This window comes from Rhineura floridana, chromosome 9 (assembly GCF_030035675.1).
Source record: "Rhineura floridana isolate rRhiFlo1 chromosome 9, rRhiFlo1.hap2, whole genome shotgun sequence".
Lineage (NCBI taxonomy): Eukaryota > Metazoa > Chordata > Lepidosauria > Squamata > Rhineuridae > Rhineura > Rhineura floridana.
In genome coordinates, this window is record NC_084488.1 from 32,467,310 (window position 1) to 32,488,242 (window position 20,933).

General features: G+C 43.5%; 1 protein-coding gene across 7 annotated transcripts in view; it reads left to right on the plus strand.

The window, feature by feature from the left end:
• CRACD (capping protein inhibiting regulator of actin dynamics) overlaps positions 1-20,933 on the plus strand; it is a 181,990-nt gene that overhangs the window by 146,324 nt on the left and 14,733 nt on the right. For all 7 annotated transcript variants that reach the window (XM_061585233.1, XM_061585236.1, XM_061585237.1 and 4 more), the window contains 2 exons: positions 641-4,013; positions 6,625-6,815. In XM_061585233.1, the coding sequence (XP_061441217.1) occupies positions 641-4,013; positions 6,625-6,815 (3,564 nt within the window). The remainder of the gene's footprint in view (positions 1-640; positions 4,014-6,624; positions 6,816-20,933) is intronic.

Consider the following 20,933-nt stretch of genomic DNA (forward strand, 5'->3'; position numbering starts at 1 on the left):
TGTCCTAACGGTGCTGCGATCTTGCCTTTCTGTTCCAGAATATCATTCCTGTTGAATAGTGAAGTATATTGATGACCCATTGATTGTGTTTGGATGCAGTGCTTAACTATAAACTATGGCTGTGAAATTTGTCTGGGCATGAGTTGTGTGCTACAGCATGTAGCTTGAGATCTCCCACTTTGCTCCTCCCTTTCTGGTTTGTTTATCCCAAACAAATCACAATTGGAAAGCTAAGAACAAATCTTGGCTTCAGATTGTGGTTTGTTTGAAAGTAAAGAGCCACATGCACTGGTCTGGAAATAATGTTAAGCCAGATGCTTCATGGTTTGCTTCTTTATTGGAGGAAGGAAGGAGCAAAGAGCAAAGCAGGAGCAAATCTGCGTCCAGAGACTGATTAGCTTAACCATAGTTTATGGCATAGTGTTGTGACCAAACATGGCTATTACTTGATTGCTCTTATATTATTATTTGTTACAACGTGCATTATAGCAAAAAGATCTAAAATGTAAGGTGGCTCATCATGAACTCCCGGCTTATTTTATTAGAACCCTAACTAATTAATTTACAACATATGAGGCAGTTACTCCACACAGCATAGGGGCATAAATAAAGTTAATCTGTTTTTGTTTCCTGACACTAGGAGATACAAAGTATAGTAGTGGATGAGTTTGAACAAGAAATCCTAGAACCGCAAAAGTATGAAGATAAAATCTCAAAACATGATGGCTATCATGTTGCAGGCAAGCCAATCCAGCATAGACAAAGCCAAGAACAGAAAGCAGAAGGCAAACGAAAACTAGAAGATCACTGGGGAAACCTTGAGGCTGAGAAGAAAATACAAATGGCTGATATGGAACACAAAATACTTCAACAATGTGAAGAAAGACAAAGGGAACAAGAAGGAAAAAAGCAGAAGCTTCAGGAGGAAGATCAGGTTTTCAAAATGGAAGAGAGAAAGGATCAAGAAAGGAAGCAATGTCATGAAGAACAAAGGCACCCAGAATTTCAGGTTCAGAAGCACAAAGGTCTGGAGGAACAGAGGAGGAATGAAGTGGGCCTTCAGGAACTGGAGGCACCAATGCAACAGGAAGAAGAAAGACATCAAGAACTGGAGGCGCAAAGGCAACTGGAAGAGCAAAGGCAGCGAGAACTGGAGGTGCAAAGGCAACTGGAAGAGCAAAGGCAGCAAGAACTGGAGGAGAAAAGGCAACTGGAAATGCAAAGGCAGCGAGAACTGGAGGTGCAAAGGCAACTGGAAGAGCAAAGGCAGCGAGAACTGGAAGTGCAAAGGCAACTGGAAGAGCAAAGGCAGCAAGAGCTGGAGGAGAAAAGGCAACTGGAAGAGCAAAGGCAGCAAGAACTGGAGGAGAAAAGGCAACTGGAAGCGCAAAGGAAACGAGAACTGGAGGTGCAAAGACAACTGGAAGCACAAAGGCAGCGAGAACTGGAGACACAAAGGCAACTGGAAGCACAAAGACATCAAGAACTGGAGGTGCAAAGGCAACTGGAAGAACAAAGGCAGCAAGAACTAGAGGCACAAAGGCAACTGGAAGAGCAAAGGCAGCGAGAACTGGAAGAACAAAAACATCAGGAACTGGAGGATCAAGAAGAAGAAGAAGAAGAAAAGAGACATCAAGAATTAACTGAGGAAAAAACACATGAAAAGATGTTACAGCAAGGATGGAAAAACAGGCAAGAACAGGAGAAGCAAAAACAGCAGGAAGAAAAACAAGGGCACCAGCAGTTTGGAGGGCAGCGAAGACAAGGACAGGAAGAGCAAATACATGAGGCTGAAGAGCAAGATGATCTGAAACAGCAAGTACTGCAAGTGCAAAGAAGACCAACAGACCATAGACAAAGAGAACTAGAGAAAAACAGAAATCTAGAAGGTGAAGAAAGGTTGCAAGGGAAGGGAAGAGCCATAAAACTAGAGCAGCAAAGTCCAGAAGAGCAACCACAGAATCTGGAGGCAGAGAAAGTGAACAAGGATAAACAAAAACAGCAAGAACTAGATAGGTCAGCAGAGCATGGAAAATGTGAGCCACAGTCATGGGCTGAGAAGAAGATCCAACAGGAAGAGTTGATAGAGAGGGAAGAGGGACAAAACATGGAAGAACAGAAAACTCTAAGTTTAGAAGGACAAAAGCCAATGGAAAAGACAAATGAACAAGACAAATCCTTCCAGTTGCCACTGGACAAAAATAGGCATTCAGAAGAACAACATTTGGAAACCACAGTGGAAGAGCTTCCATTTAAAGAAGAAGATAACCAGCAAAAGATAGAGCAGCCAGACAAAGGGCAGAAGGAAGTCGAAACCCTAAGGCACAATCAGAAAAGGAACATTGAAACTCAAGAGCAGGAAAGAATCCTAGGTGAAGAGCTACGGTGGCAGGAAGTTGATGCAAGGCAAACCATGCCCAGGGGGTTTACTTTTCAAGTATCCTCTGGAGAAAAACAAATTATATTTCCTAAAGTAAATCTGAGCCCAGTTAATCCTATCAAAGAGGTACCAACTCCTGCTGCTGCAAAAGAAGTGATGACTCCTAAATCCAGCAAAGGTTCTCACAGTCTCCCAACCTCCTTGAGTGTCCCACATACAGCAATTTTGGTTACCGGGGCACAGCTCTGTGGAACTGCAGTAAATCTCAATCATATACAAGATACAGCTTGTAAATCTCTACTTGGCTTAACAGAAGAAAGAAAAATGGTGGATGTGCCTCCATCAGAAAACACTCAAAAATTGTCTCCAGATGCCAAGCGTAGAAATAGTAAAATGAAACATGCTCAAGAGCCATTGGGCAACCAGGCCACACTAGCTGAATGGGTGTCGATTAGGTCAAAAATCTTAAAAAGTGCAGAAAGTAGTAAGCTTAATGAGAGAGACAAAGGAAGCCTAAGTAGACACAGTGATGATTGGACACCTAAAAGGCAAAGTGCTTTCCATGGTAATTTACGTAAAACCTTATCGGCAAATGCAAAGTTTTCTATAACTCCTGCATGGCAGAAGTTTTCAGAAACCTCAAAGACTAATACAAGTAGTGAGAGCAAGGTTGGTCCTGAAGCAGATAACACAGCAAAGCAGGTGGGTCCATCCATTGTCAATTCCACCCAAGAAACAGTTCATACGGAGGCACTATCAGGTACAGTGAATATACTTGGAGCACCTACAGGAAATATTGCAATACATCCCGAAGTGGCAGATAACACAGAGGGTTGTAAGTTTGCCAAAGATCTCCCATCTTTTCTTGTTCCAGGTGTCCCACATTCTCTAAGTAAAGAAATTCCCCAGTCAGAAACTGCTGTTGCTGCAATGGAAATGCAACAGAATGTTGCTATGAGAAAACTGGACAAAGCTTCATCAAATGGAGAAGAAAATGTGTCCCCATTTGGGGTAAAATTAAGAAGGACCAACTATTCCTTGCGTTTTCACTATGATCAGCAAGCAGAGCAGAAGAAGAAGAAAAGATATAGCGCTGGAGACAGTTTTGATGGTGTTCCCACCCCACTAATTACACCTGACGATGAGAAAGATGCAAATAATATATTTTTAAAAGAGCATAAATCCCCTAGCCAAGAGAGAAAGGATGCCATTGTTAATTCTGTCAAGAACCCTTTGACTAATATTAATCAGAATTATACTACACCTGCCCCGGTATCTCTCCCAGCTAGTAATCATGCATCTGCACCTAGTCAAGAGCAGCCTGGCAGTAAATCACCACTCCTACAAAAACCTGCGTTGGCTCCAAAGCCCACCAGTCCAACCCCACCCTCATCCCCTCTCTCAAAAATGCGCAGATCTCACTTAACTGACTCCATGGGACATAGGGTGGCAAAAACTGAACCTGACACCAGTTGGAGAAAAACTGAAGCTAAAGGGAGCTGTCTGCTTTCACAAGCACATGATGGAAGCAAGAGTGAAGAGGAAGAGTCTAGGGAGAAGAAGTCGTTCTTCCCATCCATCGCTATGCCATGGAGAGAGAGAATGGAGAAAAAGCCAGAACCATTAAAAAAAGGTAGGCAAAAGTGCAACCCCTAAATACAGTTATGTGATGAGCAAGAGGGAGCAGTATCCAAACTGTCAGCCTTAAACAATAATGTCTAATTACCTTGGTGGTTAGTTTTATTTATTCATTACTGTATTTTAGCAATGTTTTCTTTAAGAACACACTAGGGATCAATTCACACATTCCTCAATGACTGTCACATAAAATTATGCTTTTCATGCATAAACAGGTGCCTTAGATTAGACATGATATGGAAAGTTTTTGTATCATGTCACATCACAGCAAACACAATGTTTTACAATAAAAGCAGTTCAACATTCAGCTGAGGCATCAAGTGATGTACATGCATGTATAAATGTACCCTAAGAAACTCCTATTTCAAGAAGGTCTCACCCACATTTTCCTACATACAACATAAAAATATATCTTTGCAGGACATACTATTTCAGTAAAGTACAGCACCCAAATGTGGAGCCTTCATTTGTGTGGTGTATATACAGAACTTTTGTGTATGCAGGCCTTTTCCATTCACTTTGATAGACAGGGCAGGTCTGTGCATTCAACCGTTTGCTTGTGCTCCATTGAAATTAATGGAGAACACCTTGGTAGCGGTGGCGTTCCCCATGACTCAAGGGATTCTGCTACATATGATTCTAAGTCTTTTATGTGGACTTCTTGTGTGTGGACTTTTAAACTGCATGCTCTGTAGCATGTGGCATTTGAAAAGTTTGCTCAAATATCCCAAAATAGCATGTCAAATAACTCCAAAATTAAGCCCCCACACTTTCCTGAAATAGATGGAGGTGTTAGTTCTCATAGATGCTCACAGATAAAACAGGTTTTGACATTTCTAGGACAGCTTGCACTGAGATCTAAGGATGCAAATAACTGTTAACACAAGTTTGAAAAGTTGGCATTGCTGAAGACTGATCCAAACATTTTCCAGAAGTGTGGAGTCAATCTCACAAACAAGGAGAAATAGATACAAACTGAACTTTTAAGGACTATTGGAGCCAAACCAGACTCAGCTAGTAGCAAATATCCTTCCTCCATAAGTTGAAGGTGAGAGAGGAGAGAATAGCTATGCTGTGAGATCATCTGTTTACAGCTTTTTCAAAGAACAAGAAATAATTGATGCTTAGTGGTGATACATTGATGGGGTCTAAGCTGGCAGTGATTCACCAGGAAAGGGATTTGGAGGTCATGGTGGATAGCTCAATGAAAAGACTGTGTGCAGTAGCTGTAAAAAAGGTGAAAATGATATTAGGAATCATTAGGAAATGACTGAAAATAAAATTGCTAATATTGTAATACCACAAATCTATGGAACAACCACACAGTTTTGTACTGCTGAAAAAGCTTCAGAAAAGGGCAACCAAAATGATCATGGGGCTAGGAAACGCACCTAAAAGGAAAGGTTGCAACAGCTGGGGCTATTTAGTTTAAAGAAAAGGTGAGTAAGGGTATAAAAAAGTATGCTTGGTGTGGAGAAAGTGCATAGAGAGAAGTTTTTCTCCCTCTCTCATAATACTAGAACTCGGAGTCATCCAATGAAGCTGAATGTTGGGAGATTCAAGACAAGCAAAAGGAAGCACTTCTTCACACAGTGCATAAACTATGGAATTTGCTTTCACAGTATGTGGTGATGGCAACTAACTTAGATGGCTTTATAGTAGACAAATTCATGGAGACTATCAATGGCTACTACTCATGATAGCTACATCTAGTCCTCATTCAAAGGGTGCACCCTAACCACTCAGATGTGATCCTATACCTATGTAATACCTCTAGAACTAGAGGCACTTTGCCTCTGAATATTAGTTGCAGTGGAAAAACAGCAGGAGAGGACTATTGCCCTCATTCCCTCCTTGTGGGCTTCCCATAGCCATCTAGTTGCCCCCGTGGGAAGTAAAATGCTAGACAAGGTGGGCCCTTGGCCAGATCCAGCAGGGCTCTTATGTTCTTAGAGGGGGAATATGCAACCTAGACCTTCATTGAGGGGGAAAATGTTTCATGAAATGGCATGACATTGCTTTGAGGGCAGACATTTACATTTTTAGAAGTTACATAAGCACCCATATATTAGAAAGGTAAAACCTCCTGGGGAAAAAATAGACAAATGCTTAAAAATAAAACATGCATTAAAAATAGATGGATGGGTAGATGTAAAACATTAACTGTTTAAATTTGATATATACAAAATTCAACACACTATGAATACCAGAAAGTCTGAAAATGGTGCACATTAAGACTTTTCAGCTGAGGCTTACTAAATATGATCTATATCAAAACTTTATCCAGAATTCTGTTGTTGGTTTGTTACATTTATATCCTTTATTTCCTCCAAGAAGCTCAAGGTCGTGTGCATGGTACCTCCCAATTTTATTCTCACAAGATGATTGGGATGAGAGTTTGTGATTGACCCAAAGTCACCCACTGACCTTCATGATCCAATGGGAATTTAAACCTAGGTCTCCCCAGTCCTAGTCCAACCTCTGACCACTATACCACAATAAGCCACACATCTGATAGAATACTGGGTGAGTTCCCCTTGTATATATTATATGTAGCTATGTCTAGATATCATACAATGAAACCCTTGTGCATTGTGCTCTTCTAGAAAGGCCGGTTCTTCAGAGCAGACATTCCATAGATGGCTCCAAACTGATGGAAAAAGCTGAAACTGCACAGCCACTCTGGATCACATTGGCTCTTCAAAAGCAGAAGGGTTTTCGAGAGCAGCAAGCAACTAGAGAGGAAAGAAGACAAGCCAGGGAGGCAAAGCAGGCTGAGAAACTTGCGAAAGAAAATGTAAGTACACAAAACTAGGGAGGATTTTAAAAAAGTCAGCAACAACAAACCAAACAATGTGAAAGAATGGGCCCTGATGATGTGAAGCATTTTTTCACCCTAGCTCTCTTCCGATTTTATAAATTGTTTTATCCTTGGCAAGTAAAAAACAGTGGGAAATTATGGGGTCTTTCTTCATTCAGTATAGTTCATAGTAAAACAGGTGTGCCAGAAAGACCAGAAAACAAGTCACCAAAATCCTGAAGTATTTGTTTCTAAGCATGTTTTGTGGTTTTGAGAGAGAGAAAGGCAACATTTTCCATGTTGCATGATAGAAGGAGATGAAAGTGATGAGTGGCTGTATACTATATCCAGCATCAGTTCTTCACATTCCACCATGTTAAATTGAAAATATCCTCCATGCCATCCTGCTGCTTCCCATAAGCTCATTTCAAAACAAAATATTACAAAACTTATAGTCCTGAACTCAGAAACACTTGCTTAACAACCTTCTAAGTTTTCATGGCAATACACAAAACACTCAGAGAGCATTTAGAATTCAAAGTGTAAAACAAGAGGGAAAAAAATCCAGACCCCTGTTGGACTTTTTTCTGTCAGCGGTCTCATAATTTGTTGAAATTAATTAAAAACAGCCATGTTCACACTGTCATCCTATTACTGACCCTGCCCCATATCCTGACTATCTTTAAAAGTTTTTAAAATGCCTTGCTGATTTTTAATTAATTTAAGAAATTTAACATTGGACTCTATGATAGCACAGGCGTGCTCAGTAAGAACCAACTGTCAGTGTTCTAAAAGCTAGACTCACAGCTTTTTGGCTTGGGTAATCAGGGGGCCACACCCACACCAGACCTTTATTTCACTTTAGACAGTCATGGCTTCCCCCAAAGAATCCTGGGAAGTGTAGTTTGTGAAAGGTGCTAAGAGTTGTTAGGAGACTCCTATGCCCCTGACAAAGCTCCAGTGGCCAGAGTGGTTTAACAGTCAGCCCCACTTCTGAGGATTGTAAAAAGGTGGGAGAAACCCTGAAAAACAATGATACTGTTCACAATGTTTTCCTTTTGGAAAGGAAAGGGGCTTTCCCTTTACCCAGTGCCCACCCACTTAATCTCCTCCCCTCCCTTCCCTTTCTCCCCTCCCTTTTCCTTCCTATCTCTACCCTCCCCTTCCTCCAGATCAGTTTCACCTATCCTAAGCATGATTGCATAGGAGTAAATCCCACTGAACTAAAAAAGGATGCAAATGATCAAACCTGCCCTTCTCTCCTCCTCCCTCTTATCCCCTCCCTCTTGCCCCTTTTCTCCCCTCCCTTCCTCCTTCCCTTTCCTCTCCCCTACTCCTCTTCTCCTCCTCCCCCGTGGTCAGTTTTACCTATCCTAGAATGATAGAATAATAGAATCATAGAGTAGGAAGGGGCCTATAAGGCCCTCCCTTTTCCTCCCTACCCCTACCTCCCTTCCCTTCCTCCAGGTCAGTTTCACCTATCCTAAACATGATTGCACAGGAGTAAATCCCACTGAGCTCAAAAAGCATGCAAATGATCAAACCTGCTCTCCCCTCCTCCTCCCTTTCATCCCCTCCCTCTTGTCCCTCCCCTTCCCCTCCTTCCCTGCCCTTCTCCCCTTGCCTTTTCCTCTCCCTTCCTTCTTCCCTTTCTTCTCCCCTACCCCTCTCCTCCTCCTCCCCCATGGTCAGTTTTACCTATCCTAGAATCATAGAATCGTAGAGTAGGAAGGGGCCTATAAGGTCCTCCTCCCCTCCCTTTTCCACCCTCCCCTTCCTTTTCCTCCCTACCCCTAATGTCCCTTCTCTTCCTTCAGGTCAGTTTCAGCTGTCCTTAGCATGATTGCACAGGAGTAAATTCCATTGAACTCAAAAACCATGCAAATGATCAAACCTGCCCTCCCCCTCCCTCTTATGCCCTCCCCTCCCACTCCCGAGTCCAACCCCTTGCTCAATGCAGGAATTCAAATTAAAGCATGCCTGAAAGGTGGCTGTCCAGCTGCCTCTTGAATGCCTCCAGTGTTGGAGAGCTCACCACCTCCCTAGGTAATTGGTTCCATTATCATACCACTCTAACAGAATGTTTTTCCTGATGTTCAGTAGAAATATGGCTTCCTGTGACTTGAGCCCATTATTCCATGTCCCATCCTCTGGGACGATCAAGAAGAGATCCTGGCCCTCCTCTGTGTGACAACCTTTCAAGTACTTGGACAGTGCTATCATATCTCACCTCAGTATTCTCTTCTCAGGGCTAAACATGCCCAGTTCTTTCCATCTCTCCTCATAGGGCTTTGTTTCCAGTCCCCTGATCATCCTTGTTGCCCTCCTCTGAACTCCTTCCAGTTTGCCTGCATCCTTCTTAAAGTGTGGTGTCCAAAACTGGATGCTGTATTCAAGATGAGGCCTAACCAGTGCAGAATAGAGGGGAACCGATACTTCATGCAATTTGGAAACTGTACTTTTGTTAATGCAGCCTAAAATAGCATTTGCATTTTTTTGCAGCCACATCACACTGTTGGCTCATATTCTGCTTGTGATCAACAACAATCCAAAGATGCTTCTGATATGTAGTATTGTTGAGCCAAGTATCCCCCATGTTATAACTGTGCATTTGGTTTCTTTTTCCTAGGTGTAGAACTTTGCACTTATCCCTGTTAAATTTTGTTCTGTTTTCTGCTCAATATTCCAGCCTATCAAGATCCCTTTGAATTTTGTTTCTGTCTTCCAGGTATTAGCTATGCTTCCTAATTTTGTATCATCCGCAAATTTGATAAGCACTTCCTCCGAGCTTGGAAGACTACTTTTTAAAAGTAATAAATTACAGTTACAATTACATGGCCCAAAAAAGTAGTAATTACTGTTACAATTACAATTGCTCTGAAAGTAACTGATTATAGGAATACCCTGCATTAATGTACGCAATGGGTCCAGAGCGAGTACGATAACCGAAAATGTACTTAAAAGTGAAACACTACCTTTTTTCACTTGTGCTGCCACTGTGCTACCTCTCCTTCATGCGGAGCCTCAAAGCCCTGCGCTAAAGCCTCTGCTGCAGCACTGCGGCGCCTCTGCTGCTGCGCTGCCGCGCCTCCCAGCTGATCGTGATTGCGTCTCCCAGCTGATTCACGGTTGTGCGATCGCATCTCTTTCCACCCCCCCACGCACCAAAAGAACAGGCCACAACCAAAGGTTAAGTGTCCGTTCTTGCGAAGCGAGCGTATGTAAACAGGGGAATGGTGCTACTGTAAGTGTGTCCGTACTCGCGAGTGTCCTTAAAGTGGAGGTCCACATAGCGGGGTATTCCTGTACTTTGCTTTTTCTCAAAAGTAATCACTATAGTTACATTTCAGTTACTTTTTTAAAAAATGCCTACAAGTTGCTGGCCTTGGCTGCTGCACATCTAAGTAGCCTAATGTAAATGTACTGCCTTTAAGTCGATTCTGACTTATGGCAACCCTATGAATATGGTTTTCATGAGGCTGAGAGGCAGTGACTGGCCCAAGGTCACCCAGTGAGCTTCATGGCTATGTGAGGATTTGAACCCTGGTCTCCCAGGTTGTAGTCCAACACCTTAACCACTACACCACACTGGCTCTCACAAGTAGCCTAAAGCAACATTAAAAATAAGCATGCATGCACAGAGGGTAGTAGAATAAAAAAAATTATCCGTAAGATTAACAGAATGGCATAACAGCATCTCACATCCCCCCACACCCCCAGCAATGATGATACCCCAACACTTGAAATCAAATTTTACACTTGAAATGCTGCTTTTACAATACATTTCTGTTATGTTTCAAAGCAACAAGATGCTCAAAGAGCAAGTCAGACAAGGAATGTCTTTTTACAGTCTTTACATTGCCACCGGTACTGAACAGGTGTTCTACTGAATCTTGCTTCCAATACTTGCTACAGGACATCATCCTCCATCACAACTCACAGCAGCAGGCTGGCTTAGGGGACACAGAGCAGACCATGTGGCATGCACTGCTCTGTCCTCCAGCATCTTGCCATCCCTCAGCATCTGCCACCTGAGATGGCTACCTCCTTCTGCCTAATGGTAGCACCGTTCCTGTATATCATAGCTCTAAGATTTCAGGTCTTACCTAACCTGAGACTATAAAAGATGGGAGGGTTAAAGGTGACATGCAAGAACCAAGGGTGATTTGAGGTTTTGGTGACTCCCTTTACCTTCAGTCTAATGGGATTAAGTGTGTTAGGACTGCTAGCAAATCTTTACCCGCCAGACACACCTCAGCATTTCTAAAAAGAGCATTTGAACCAGAATCTTAGTACATTTAATTATGTGGAATCATTGCAAGGTGATGCATGTATGTTGAAAACAGATTTTCACATCATAAAAACAGGCAATAGGATGAGCACTTCAAATTACCTAAGTAATGGAAACCTATTATCATGGTAGATAGAGAATTAAGGTTATGAATTAAGCAATATTTTTGAGAGCAGCAAGGTGAGTGTCACTGAGAAAACTGGCCTTGTGGGAGGCCTTACTCTTTTAGATAACTTAGTGAAAAGGTTACATAGACAAACTACCACCGTGGACATTTGAAAACAGCCTCTCATGCATTCTGCATTTAGAAGCTGCCCCCCACACGCTTGAGGGCAGGGGCTTTCCAAATCAGCAGACATGACATCCAGGCAGGCCTGAGCCCTGCTGTTTCCCTTCATAAACCAATGGCTGAACCAAGCCGAGCTTCATTTGTGCAGTGGTTTACCATCAGAAACATCCAGCATCCTACCAGCACCTTTCTCCACACCCCAATCTCACATATTTAAGGCGCATGGTACATTTCTGATTAAGGAAGGCCCGCCCTGCATGACATCTAGGAAGGCTGACAGCACAATCTTAACCATGCCTACTTAGAAGTAAGTCCTATTGGATTCAATGGGACTTACTCTCAAGCAAATGGAGTTAGAATTTGCAGCCTTAAATGCCTTCCTTTAGAACTGCGGGGGACTTTTGGCCCTCCAGATGTTGCGGAGCTACAATTCCCATCATCCCTGGCCATTGGCTGGGGCTGATGGGAACTGTAGTTGAGCAACATCTGGAGGGCCAAACGTTGCCAGCACCTGCTTAAGAATGTAAGCATTGGGCTCAAGCTACACCTGTCTAAGAACTGACATTTCTGACCCAGAAGCCTTCAGCTTTGCTCAGTCACATCTATGTGACTTGGAGTACATATAGCAGAAATAAAACTTCTACCTTTTGGGTGTGGGAAGAGAAAGAGGACTTGTGTTTTTTTAAAAAAATCTGTGACAGGCAGAAATTATCCATGACAAGATTTGGAATCAGCAAGATTCAAGGACGCAGTCATTCCAAGGATCTGTTCACCCAGTTTGGCCTTCAGAGTAAATAGTGAATTATACCACAAGTGCCTATATGAATTTGTTCTTTGAAGTTCTTCAACTTACATTATTAATTGTTAATTGTTCTGGCATGACAGTTGGCTCTGTGTAGGATACTACCGTAAAAGTTCGACGGTGATCACAATTTGTTTCTATCATTTATCCATTTTTAAAACAAATTTAATTAGGTTGATGCTATTACTCTTTATGGGCCCTTGAATTATTGTCAAGATTAATCTAGAAAATAGAAGCAATGTTTATCCTAGATGAAATTTCAGGAGTAGTTCATTATACTTTTGGAAATTAAAAAATAGGAACACAATCAAAAGATTAAACAAAAAAATAATTATTAAACATCAGAAAAGTTGGGGGTGGTTTCTTCCACCCCTGTGTCATGGTCAGATCACTATCTGGTAAATATAGACTTCTCGATGCCACACTCCCTCCGCAGGGGAAAAGGACCTATTAGAATGGTCCGCCCCAGGTGCCTGATGGATCCAGAAGGATTCCTGACTGCGCTTGGGGAATTGGAACCTGCTGAAGGCCGCCCGGTCGATGCCCTGGTGATAGAGTGGAATGAGGGAATCACCAGAGCATTGGACTGGGTGGCTCCGAAACGTCCTCTCCCCCTGAACAGAACTCAGTTAGCACCATGGTATACACCACGGTTGCGTAATCTGAGACAGGAGGTGAGACGACTAGAACGCCGGTGGCAGAAATCACGTTCCGAAGATGTCCGGACACAGGTTAGAGCAGCAATAGCTGCCTATCAAGTGGCAGTGAAGGCAGAAAAGAAGAAGTTCTTGGCTGCCTCCATTGCATCCGCAGAGTGCTGTCCCAGGAGGTTGTTCCAAGTGGTCCGACGCCTGATCGGTCCAGTTGCTCAGGAACCCTTGGAACAGTCAAAAGCCTCCTGTGACAAATTAGCAAAGCACTTTGCTGACAAAATCGAACACTTGCGGAACTTGATCCCGTACGCCGTGGATACAGTAAATGAACCAGAGTTGGCCAGTTGCAAGCCGGTCAAATGGGATCGGTTTCGGCCTCTCCCTTCTGAGGATGTGGACAAGGTGCTCTCAACTGTGAAGCCTACCACATGTCTAAATGATCCTCGCCCATCGTGGCTCCTTGTGAGCTGCAAAGAGAAATTGGGCGAGGGGATTAAGGTGGTGGTTAATGCATCACTGGAGGAGGGTGTAATGCCATTAGCCCTCAAGGAGGCAATTGTAAAGCCCATCTTAAAGAAGCCCTTCTTGGATCCCCAAGTTTTGAACAACTTTCGCCCAATTTCAAATTTACCATTCTTGGGCAAGGTCATTGAGCGAGTGGTGGCTAATCAGCTGTCGGCACACTTGGATGAAACGGATTATTTAGATCCTTACCAATCGGGTTTCAGGACTGGACATGGAACTGAAACAGCTTTGATCGCTCTGGTGGATGATATGAGAAGGGCATTAGATAGGGGAGAATTCACCTTTCTTGTCCTCCTCGATCTCTCAGCGGCTTTTGATACTGTTGACCACAGTATCCTTCTACATCGCCTGGAGGGATTGGGAATAGGAGGCACTGTACTGCAGTGGTTCCGCTCCTTTCTCTCCGATAGGCATCAACAAGTAGCATTGGGAGATGAGGTTTCAGACCCTTGGCCTCTCAATTGTGGTGTGCCACAGGGCTCTATCCTCTCTCCCATGCTATTTAATATCTATATGAAGCCGCTGGGGACTATCATTAGGAGATTTGGGCTGCAGTGTCACCAGTATGCAGATGACACTCAGCTCTATCTCTCGTTTAAATCCTCACCAGAGTTGGCTGTGGAGACCATGTCCAAGTGCCTGGAATCCGTGAGTGGATGGATGGGAAGGAACAGGTTGAAACTGAATCCTGATAAGACCGAGGTGCTACTCGTGGGGGACAAGGGAAGGTTGGGAGATATTGACTTGATGTTCTATGGGGTGAAACTGCCCCTAAAGGTCCAGGTCCACAGCCTTGGCGTTGTTCTGGATTCCAAGCTGTCCATGGAGGCTCAGATCTCGGCAGTGAGCCGGGCGGTTTGGTATCAATTACACCTCATACGTAGACTGCAACCCTACCTTCCTGTTCATCAGCTCCCATTGATGGAACATGCCCTGGTCACCTCTCGTTTGGATTACTGTAATGCGCTTTATGTGGGGCTACCCTTGAAAACGGTCCGGAAACTACAACTTATACAAAATGCGGCGGCTCGACTACTTACAAATTGTCGTCGCCGGGAGCACATCACTCCAGTGTTGTTCGATCTGCACTGGCTTCCAGTTGTTTTCCGGGCCCAATTCAAGGTGTTGGTATTAACCTTTAAATCCCTACACGGTCTCGGCCCAGCTTATCTGATGGAGTGCCTCCAACGCCACCAATTATGCCGCCCGACAAGATCAGCCACACAGGGCCTTCTCTCAGTCCCGCCAACTAAAACAGCTAGGTTGGTGGGGACTAGAGAGAGGGCATTCTCAGTGGCGGCCCCCACTGTCTGGAACTCCCTCCCGTATGATCTCCGGCATGCCCCTTCCCTGAATGTATTCCGCCAGGCCTTGAAGACCTGGCTTTTCAGACAGGCCTTCGGGACTTCCAGGGAGGGTTAATCTCTATAACTAATTGCCTATTACTCTGAACTGTCATTGTTTTATAATTTTTATTGTTTGTATTGTATTATTATGATGTATTTTATTGTAACTGAGTTGTACGTCGCCTAGAGTGGCCACTGGCCAGATAGGCGACACATAAATTAAATTATTATTATTATTATTATTATTATTAAAAGGAGCTGGGCTCTTCCCAGGAACACGGGAGGTTGCCTTGTAGTGAGACCATCTAGGTATTGTCAACACTGATTACCAGCAGCTTTCCTGGAAGTAGGAGAGACCCACGGAGACACATGGGAAATCTGACCTGCGTCCTTCTGCACTGCAAAGCAATTGCAAAGCATGTGCTTTAACACCGAGCTGTTCCCGTCCTCCCAGTCTTTCACGGCCCCTCCTCACCTCAATTTCCCTCGCATTCCGGGCAAAGTAAGGCAAGGAAAGGACAAGAGGCTTGGCTGGCATGGCTCGGGACACATGCACCCTGCACAGAGCTGGATCCCTCCTGGGCACATGCAGGCTTGCCCAAGGAGGACCCCCTTCCCTTTCTCCCTCCCTCGTAGCTCAGGTGCTTCCCTCCCCCACCTTGTTCTTTAAAGCGCCCAGGAAACGAGCGCAGCAGCAGGAGGTGCCACCTGGAAGGCAGTGGAACCAAGGTAGTCAGCTGCAAGAGCCCCGGGAGGGGGAGAGGGAGCTGGCGCCTGCTTTGCCACAGGGTCCAGGCCAGTGGGATTAAGAGCCTCAGGGGAGGAGCGGGCCAGCTCCATCCTCCGCTTCTGCAGCTTGGGGCTAAAGGACGTGCCAAGCGAGGCTCTTGCAAGCTGCCTGCCCTCGCCTTTCACTGGCAGCATTTTGCAGCTCCCTGGCTTGTAGAGAGACCACACCAAAAAAGAAGCCCATGCTCCAGATCAATCTGGCACCTGACGGCTCTGCCATCAATGGGACCACCTCGGCTTTGTGACTCCGGCGCTGGAGGGCAGGGAGGGAGGGGAGAGGAGAAGGAAGTTGCAGCCCCAGGAGGGTGGCTGGCCAGCCGGCCGACCCTAGATGTCCTCACTGGTTGACCCAAGTTGCGCCTTCATCTCCTCGGAGCACCTTGGAGGGTTTCTTTACCTGGACTTTTGTGTTGTGGGAAGTTGGAGCTGTACAAATCCACACACGCAGGTTCAAGACTTCCTCTGCTCCATCCCAACTAACACCCAAAAGTAACACTGGAAACATTAAAGTTACTTCCAAGCTCTGCACTTCCTGCACCTCCTCATCCAAGTCTTTAATTAAAAATGTTGAAGAGCACTGGGCCCAGGACCGAGCTTTACGGTACCCCACTCATTACCTCCCCCCAGTTTGAGAAGGAACCATTGATAAGCGCTCTTTGAGTACATTTCTGTAGCCAGCTGTGGATCCACCTAATAGTTGTTCCATCCCGCTCACATTTTGCCAGCTTGCTAAACAGAATATCATGAGGCACTTTGTCAAAAGCTTTGCTAAAGGTGAGATATATTGTGTCCACAGCATTCCTACAGTGTACCAGGGACGTTACCCGGTGAAAAAATGAGATAAGATTAGTCTGGCAGGATTTGTTCTTCATAAATCCATGTTGGCTTCTAGTAATCATGGCATTGTTTTCAAGGTGCTTATAGACTGACCATTTTATAATCTGCTCCAGAATTTTCCCAGGGATTGATGTCAGGCTGACTGGTCTGTAGTTCCCAGGTTCCTCCTTTTTGCCCTTTTTGAAGATAGGGACAACATTAGCTTCCCTCCAGTCATCCGGCACTTCCCCCATCCTCCACAATTTCGCAAAGATAATAGACAGTGGTTCCGAGAGTTCTTCAGCCAGTTCCTTCAATACTCTAGGATGTAGTTCATTGACCCTGGAGATTTGAACTTGTTCAAAGTGATTAGGTATTTCTTGCCCATTGGTCTATCAATCTGAAGCTGCAATCCTGCCCTTTTAACCTCACATTTCTCTGGATGGTCAAGACTAATCCAAAGTAGGAATTGAGCACTTCTGCCTTTTCTTTGTCATCTGTCATAATTTTGCCATCCTCATTGAGTAGCTGTACCACCATATCTTTTCTCATGTTTTATTATGGATGTACCTGAAGAAAGTTTTTGTGTTGCTTTTGGCATCTCTCACTAACCTCAGCTCATTCTCAGCTTTAGACTTCCTGACGCCATCCCTGCAATTCTGTGCTACTTGTCTGTAGTCTTCCTTTGTGGTCTGGCCTTCCTTCCACTTCCTGTATATGTTCTCTTTTGTTTTCAGGTTATCTCTAAGCTTTCGGTGAAGCCACATTGGCTTCTTCTGCTGTCTTCTCCCTTTTTTCCTTGACGGATATGTTTGCCATTGTGCCTTTAGAATTTCCTCTTTTAGAAACTCCCACCCATTTGGACTCCTTTTCTCATTAGGGTCGCTTGCTACAGAACCTTACTTAGCATTGTTCTGAGTTCAATAAAATGGGCTTTCCTGAAGTCCAGGGTACGCATATGGCTACTCTCAGCTTTTGCTTCCTTTAAAATCAAGAACTGTAGTACAGCGTGGTCACTTTCCCCCAGAGTTCCGGTAACTGCCACTTCCTCTACCTGTCACTTCCTCTACCAAGTCATCTCTGTTGGTTAGAATCAAGTTATCTCCAACACAAGTTAGCAATTTCTTGGAGGGGCCATGTTTGGCAGAATTTGCCTCCCAACAGATATTGGGATAATTGAAGTCCCCCATTACTATTACAACATGCCTCCTCGAAACATTGGCAATTTGCTTTGCAAAAGTTTCATCCTCGTCTTCTCCTTGATTGAGTGGTTGGTAGTAGACTTCAACCACCATGTTCCTTTTATTCCTTGACCCATTTATTTTAATCCAGATATTCTCAATCGAGCTAGCAAGCTCATCCTCCTGTATTTCTGTGCGGAGAGATATATTTTTAACATATTGTGCGACTGCCTCCCTTTCTATTCCTTCTGCTCTTTTTGAACAAGTTATAGCCTTCAATCGCTGTATTCCAGTCATGGGAGTCATCCCACCAAGTTTCAATTAACCTATTAAGTCGTATTTATTCTCCTGTATTAAGAGTTCAAGTTCATCCTGTTTGTTTCTCATATTCTGGGCATTAGTATACAGATATCGAAGACTATGTGATTTACAGCCCGGCTTCCTGCCTACATTTTTATGAGGACTGTTGCTGGGCCCCATTAGAGCCATTGTCTCAGTTCCTCTTTCTGTGCACAAGCCTTTGTTAGTTGTTACTGCCAAGTTTTCGTCTCCTGCCCCCTTAGGATTCAGTTTAAAGCTCTTTTCCATGCTGGGGCCAAACACACATTCTTCCCAGTCCTTGTGAGGTGCAGCCCATCACTTGCCAGCAGTCCATCTTCCAGGAAGCATAGCCTGTGGTCCCAGAATCCAAATCTCTTGCATTGGCACCACTTTTGTTGCCGGTCATTCACCTGGAGTATTTTTCTTTCCCTTTCTAGTCCTCTTCTAAGTACCAGAAGAATGGAAGACAAAACTATCTGGGCCCCAAAGTCCTTGAGTTTCCTTCCCAGAGCTTCAAAGTCTGACATGATTTCTTCATAGCTCCACCTAGCAGTATCATTCATTCCCACATGGATGAAAAGTAAGGCAATATCTGTCAGTGGGCTTTATGAGTGATGGCACCCCTTCTGTCACATCTCTTATCTGTCCTCCAGGGAGGCAGCATACCTGGCGAGTCCATGGATCTTCTCGGCATACTTGTGCTTCAATCCCACGCAGTAGGGAGTCCCACTACTACTACTCTTTTCTTCTTCTTGTCGTGGGGTGTGGTTTCATTGCTTTTACTTGATTGAGCTTCAGCCTCTTGCTCGCTGTCGCGTGCAGTCTCCTGTAATTCTTCCCTTGCAGACTGTCCTCTAGTCCCATCCTCAAGTGCCTGGATGCTCTTCTGTAGTTCCACCGGTGTTGGATGTCTTCTCACTCTTCTGCTCCTGTCACCCTTTTCCACAGAGTTTTCTCTACTTTGTTGTTGCTTTCCACAACAATCTCTTCTGCTTCAACATGCTGCTGTTCGGCCACCTCCTATACTTCTCTTTGCTGTTGTTGTTCCAGTGTTCTATCTAAGAATTCTTCATCTTCTCTTATACTCCTCAGTGTGGTCACCCGCCATTCCAGGCCCCTCGCTTTTTCTTCCAGCAGTGCCAGCAGCTTGCACTTGTTGCACGTGTATGCCATGTTGTTCTCAGACAAGAAAACAAACATTGCATACACCTTGCAGGTCACCACCAATGGAGTGTCCTTCCCATCCATAGTTACTACTGCCTTTTGTTCATGTCATTCTACTTGTAGTGGAATGGCTTGTGCTTTGTCCTGTCCTCCTTCGGGGTTTATAGGAGAGTCCCATTGGTATGTGGTGCGCCGTACAAGGGAGCATGATTGCACAGGAGAAAATCCCATTTAACTCAATAAGCTTGCAAATGATTAGACCTGCCATCCCCTCCCCCTCTCCACTCCCTTCCTCCTCCCTTCTTCTTCTCCTCCCCCCTTTCCTTTTCCTCCTCCCCCATGGTCAGTTCTATCAAATTTTAAAAAGCAGGGAAATTGGGCAGCTATAGTGAATGCACCAGGGAAGCAGGACATCTGACCACCTGTGTGAGATATTGTACTGCCCACAAATTTGTAAAACTGCAAACACAATTTGTGTTGGTCTTTCACAGACCAATCCACTTCCTGTGTAGCTTGGAAGATTTTGGTAACATGTGCCTCTGAGCATATGATGAGTGGTGGGAGCAGCTGCAGTCAGCCCAAATAACAGAAACAAGACATATGCTGTGCTGATCTTGTTTTAGAAGTGAGGAAGCAACAATATTAAGACAGTTGATACGATATAGTTCAGATAGTCACTTTAAATATGTTTGATTTACTCTGCAATTTTAGTGAAGTTTCCTATAGGAAATCATTTTATTTTGCTTTTCTTTCTTTCTTTTTTTTTTTTCAATTAATTTTTATTCCAATTTTCAAAACCAAAACAATACAAAAAGAAAACAACACAAATCAATAACTAGTACAATACAAAAAGAAATATATATATATATATATATATATAAAAGAAAGAATATTGACTTCCGATTTGTCATAGTTCAGCTATAAATCTATAATATATAACAAACCTAACTCTTAATAGATTATAAAATCACCTTCCTCCAACGGTTATCTTAGTTGGTTTCAAATCTCATTAACATCATATCATTTTAATCTTCCACAAAAAGTCAAAGAGAAATTTCCAATCCTTGAGATATATGTCAATCAATTTTTTTTTCTAAATAAACATGCCAATTAATCCAACTCATCAAATCTACTATGTCCAGTAATTTTAAATCGCTCTTCTGTCATTATCCATATTGGGTCCATCTTCCATCTTCCATCTTTACGCACCCAAAAATCTTGCTGTCATAGTCATATAATAAAAGTCTGATACGAATTTCCTCCATCACAGATATTTTCTTGCCATCAAATCCAAACGTATCACTGAAGTATTGTTGCAAAGCCGCATCTCTGTTCCTCTTTTCCACATGATACACTAGTACATCTCTTGAAGGTTTTTCCATTGACACAAAACAGGGATTAATTCTGTTAACTTTCTCCATTTCAAGTTCCATCAAATCCTTCCAGTCCAAGAATTTTTTTGAACCGATAATATCTTTATCTCCAATCTCTTCAATTCCTTCAGGGACAGCGCTGAATTCCAAACTGTAATATTTGTCTCCAGGATCCATCACAGCCAGGAAATCCAAATCTTTTTTCATGTCCATAATTAAGCCAATCTCCATAGTTTGAACCTTGCCTTTAATTTCTCTTTCATCCTTTTTTTGTTTTCCAGATCTATCTTTATTCTCCTTTCTCATAGAATCCTGAGTTTCTTTCAGCTCCTGTCTCATTTCGTGAAATTCAATTCTCCACGCTTGTCTATTATTTCTCAGTTCTTGTTTTATTGAGTTAATCCCATTCATTATTTTCTGAAACATGTCTAGAGATAAAGTCCCTTCTTGTACATCCATAATCTTCTTAATTGTCATTCTTAAAGCCAAAGGAACAAAACTCCTTCAATTTTCAATGTCCCAAACAAAGAGCAGCTTATTTCTTTAACCAGTTACAAAGGAGTTA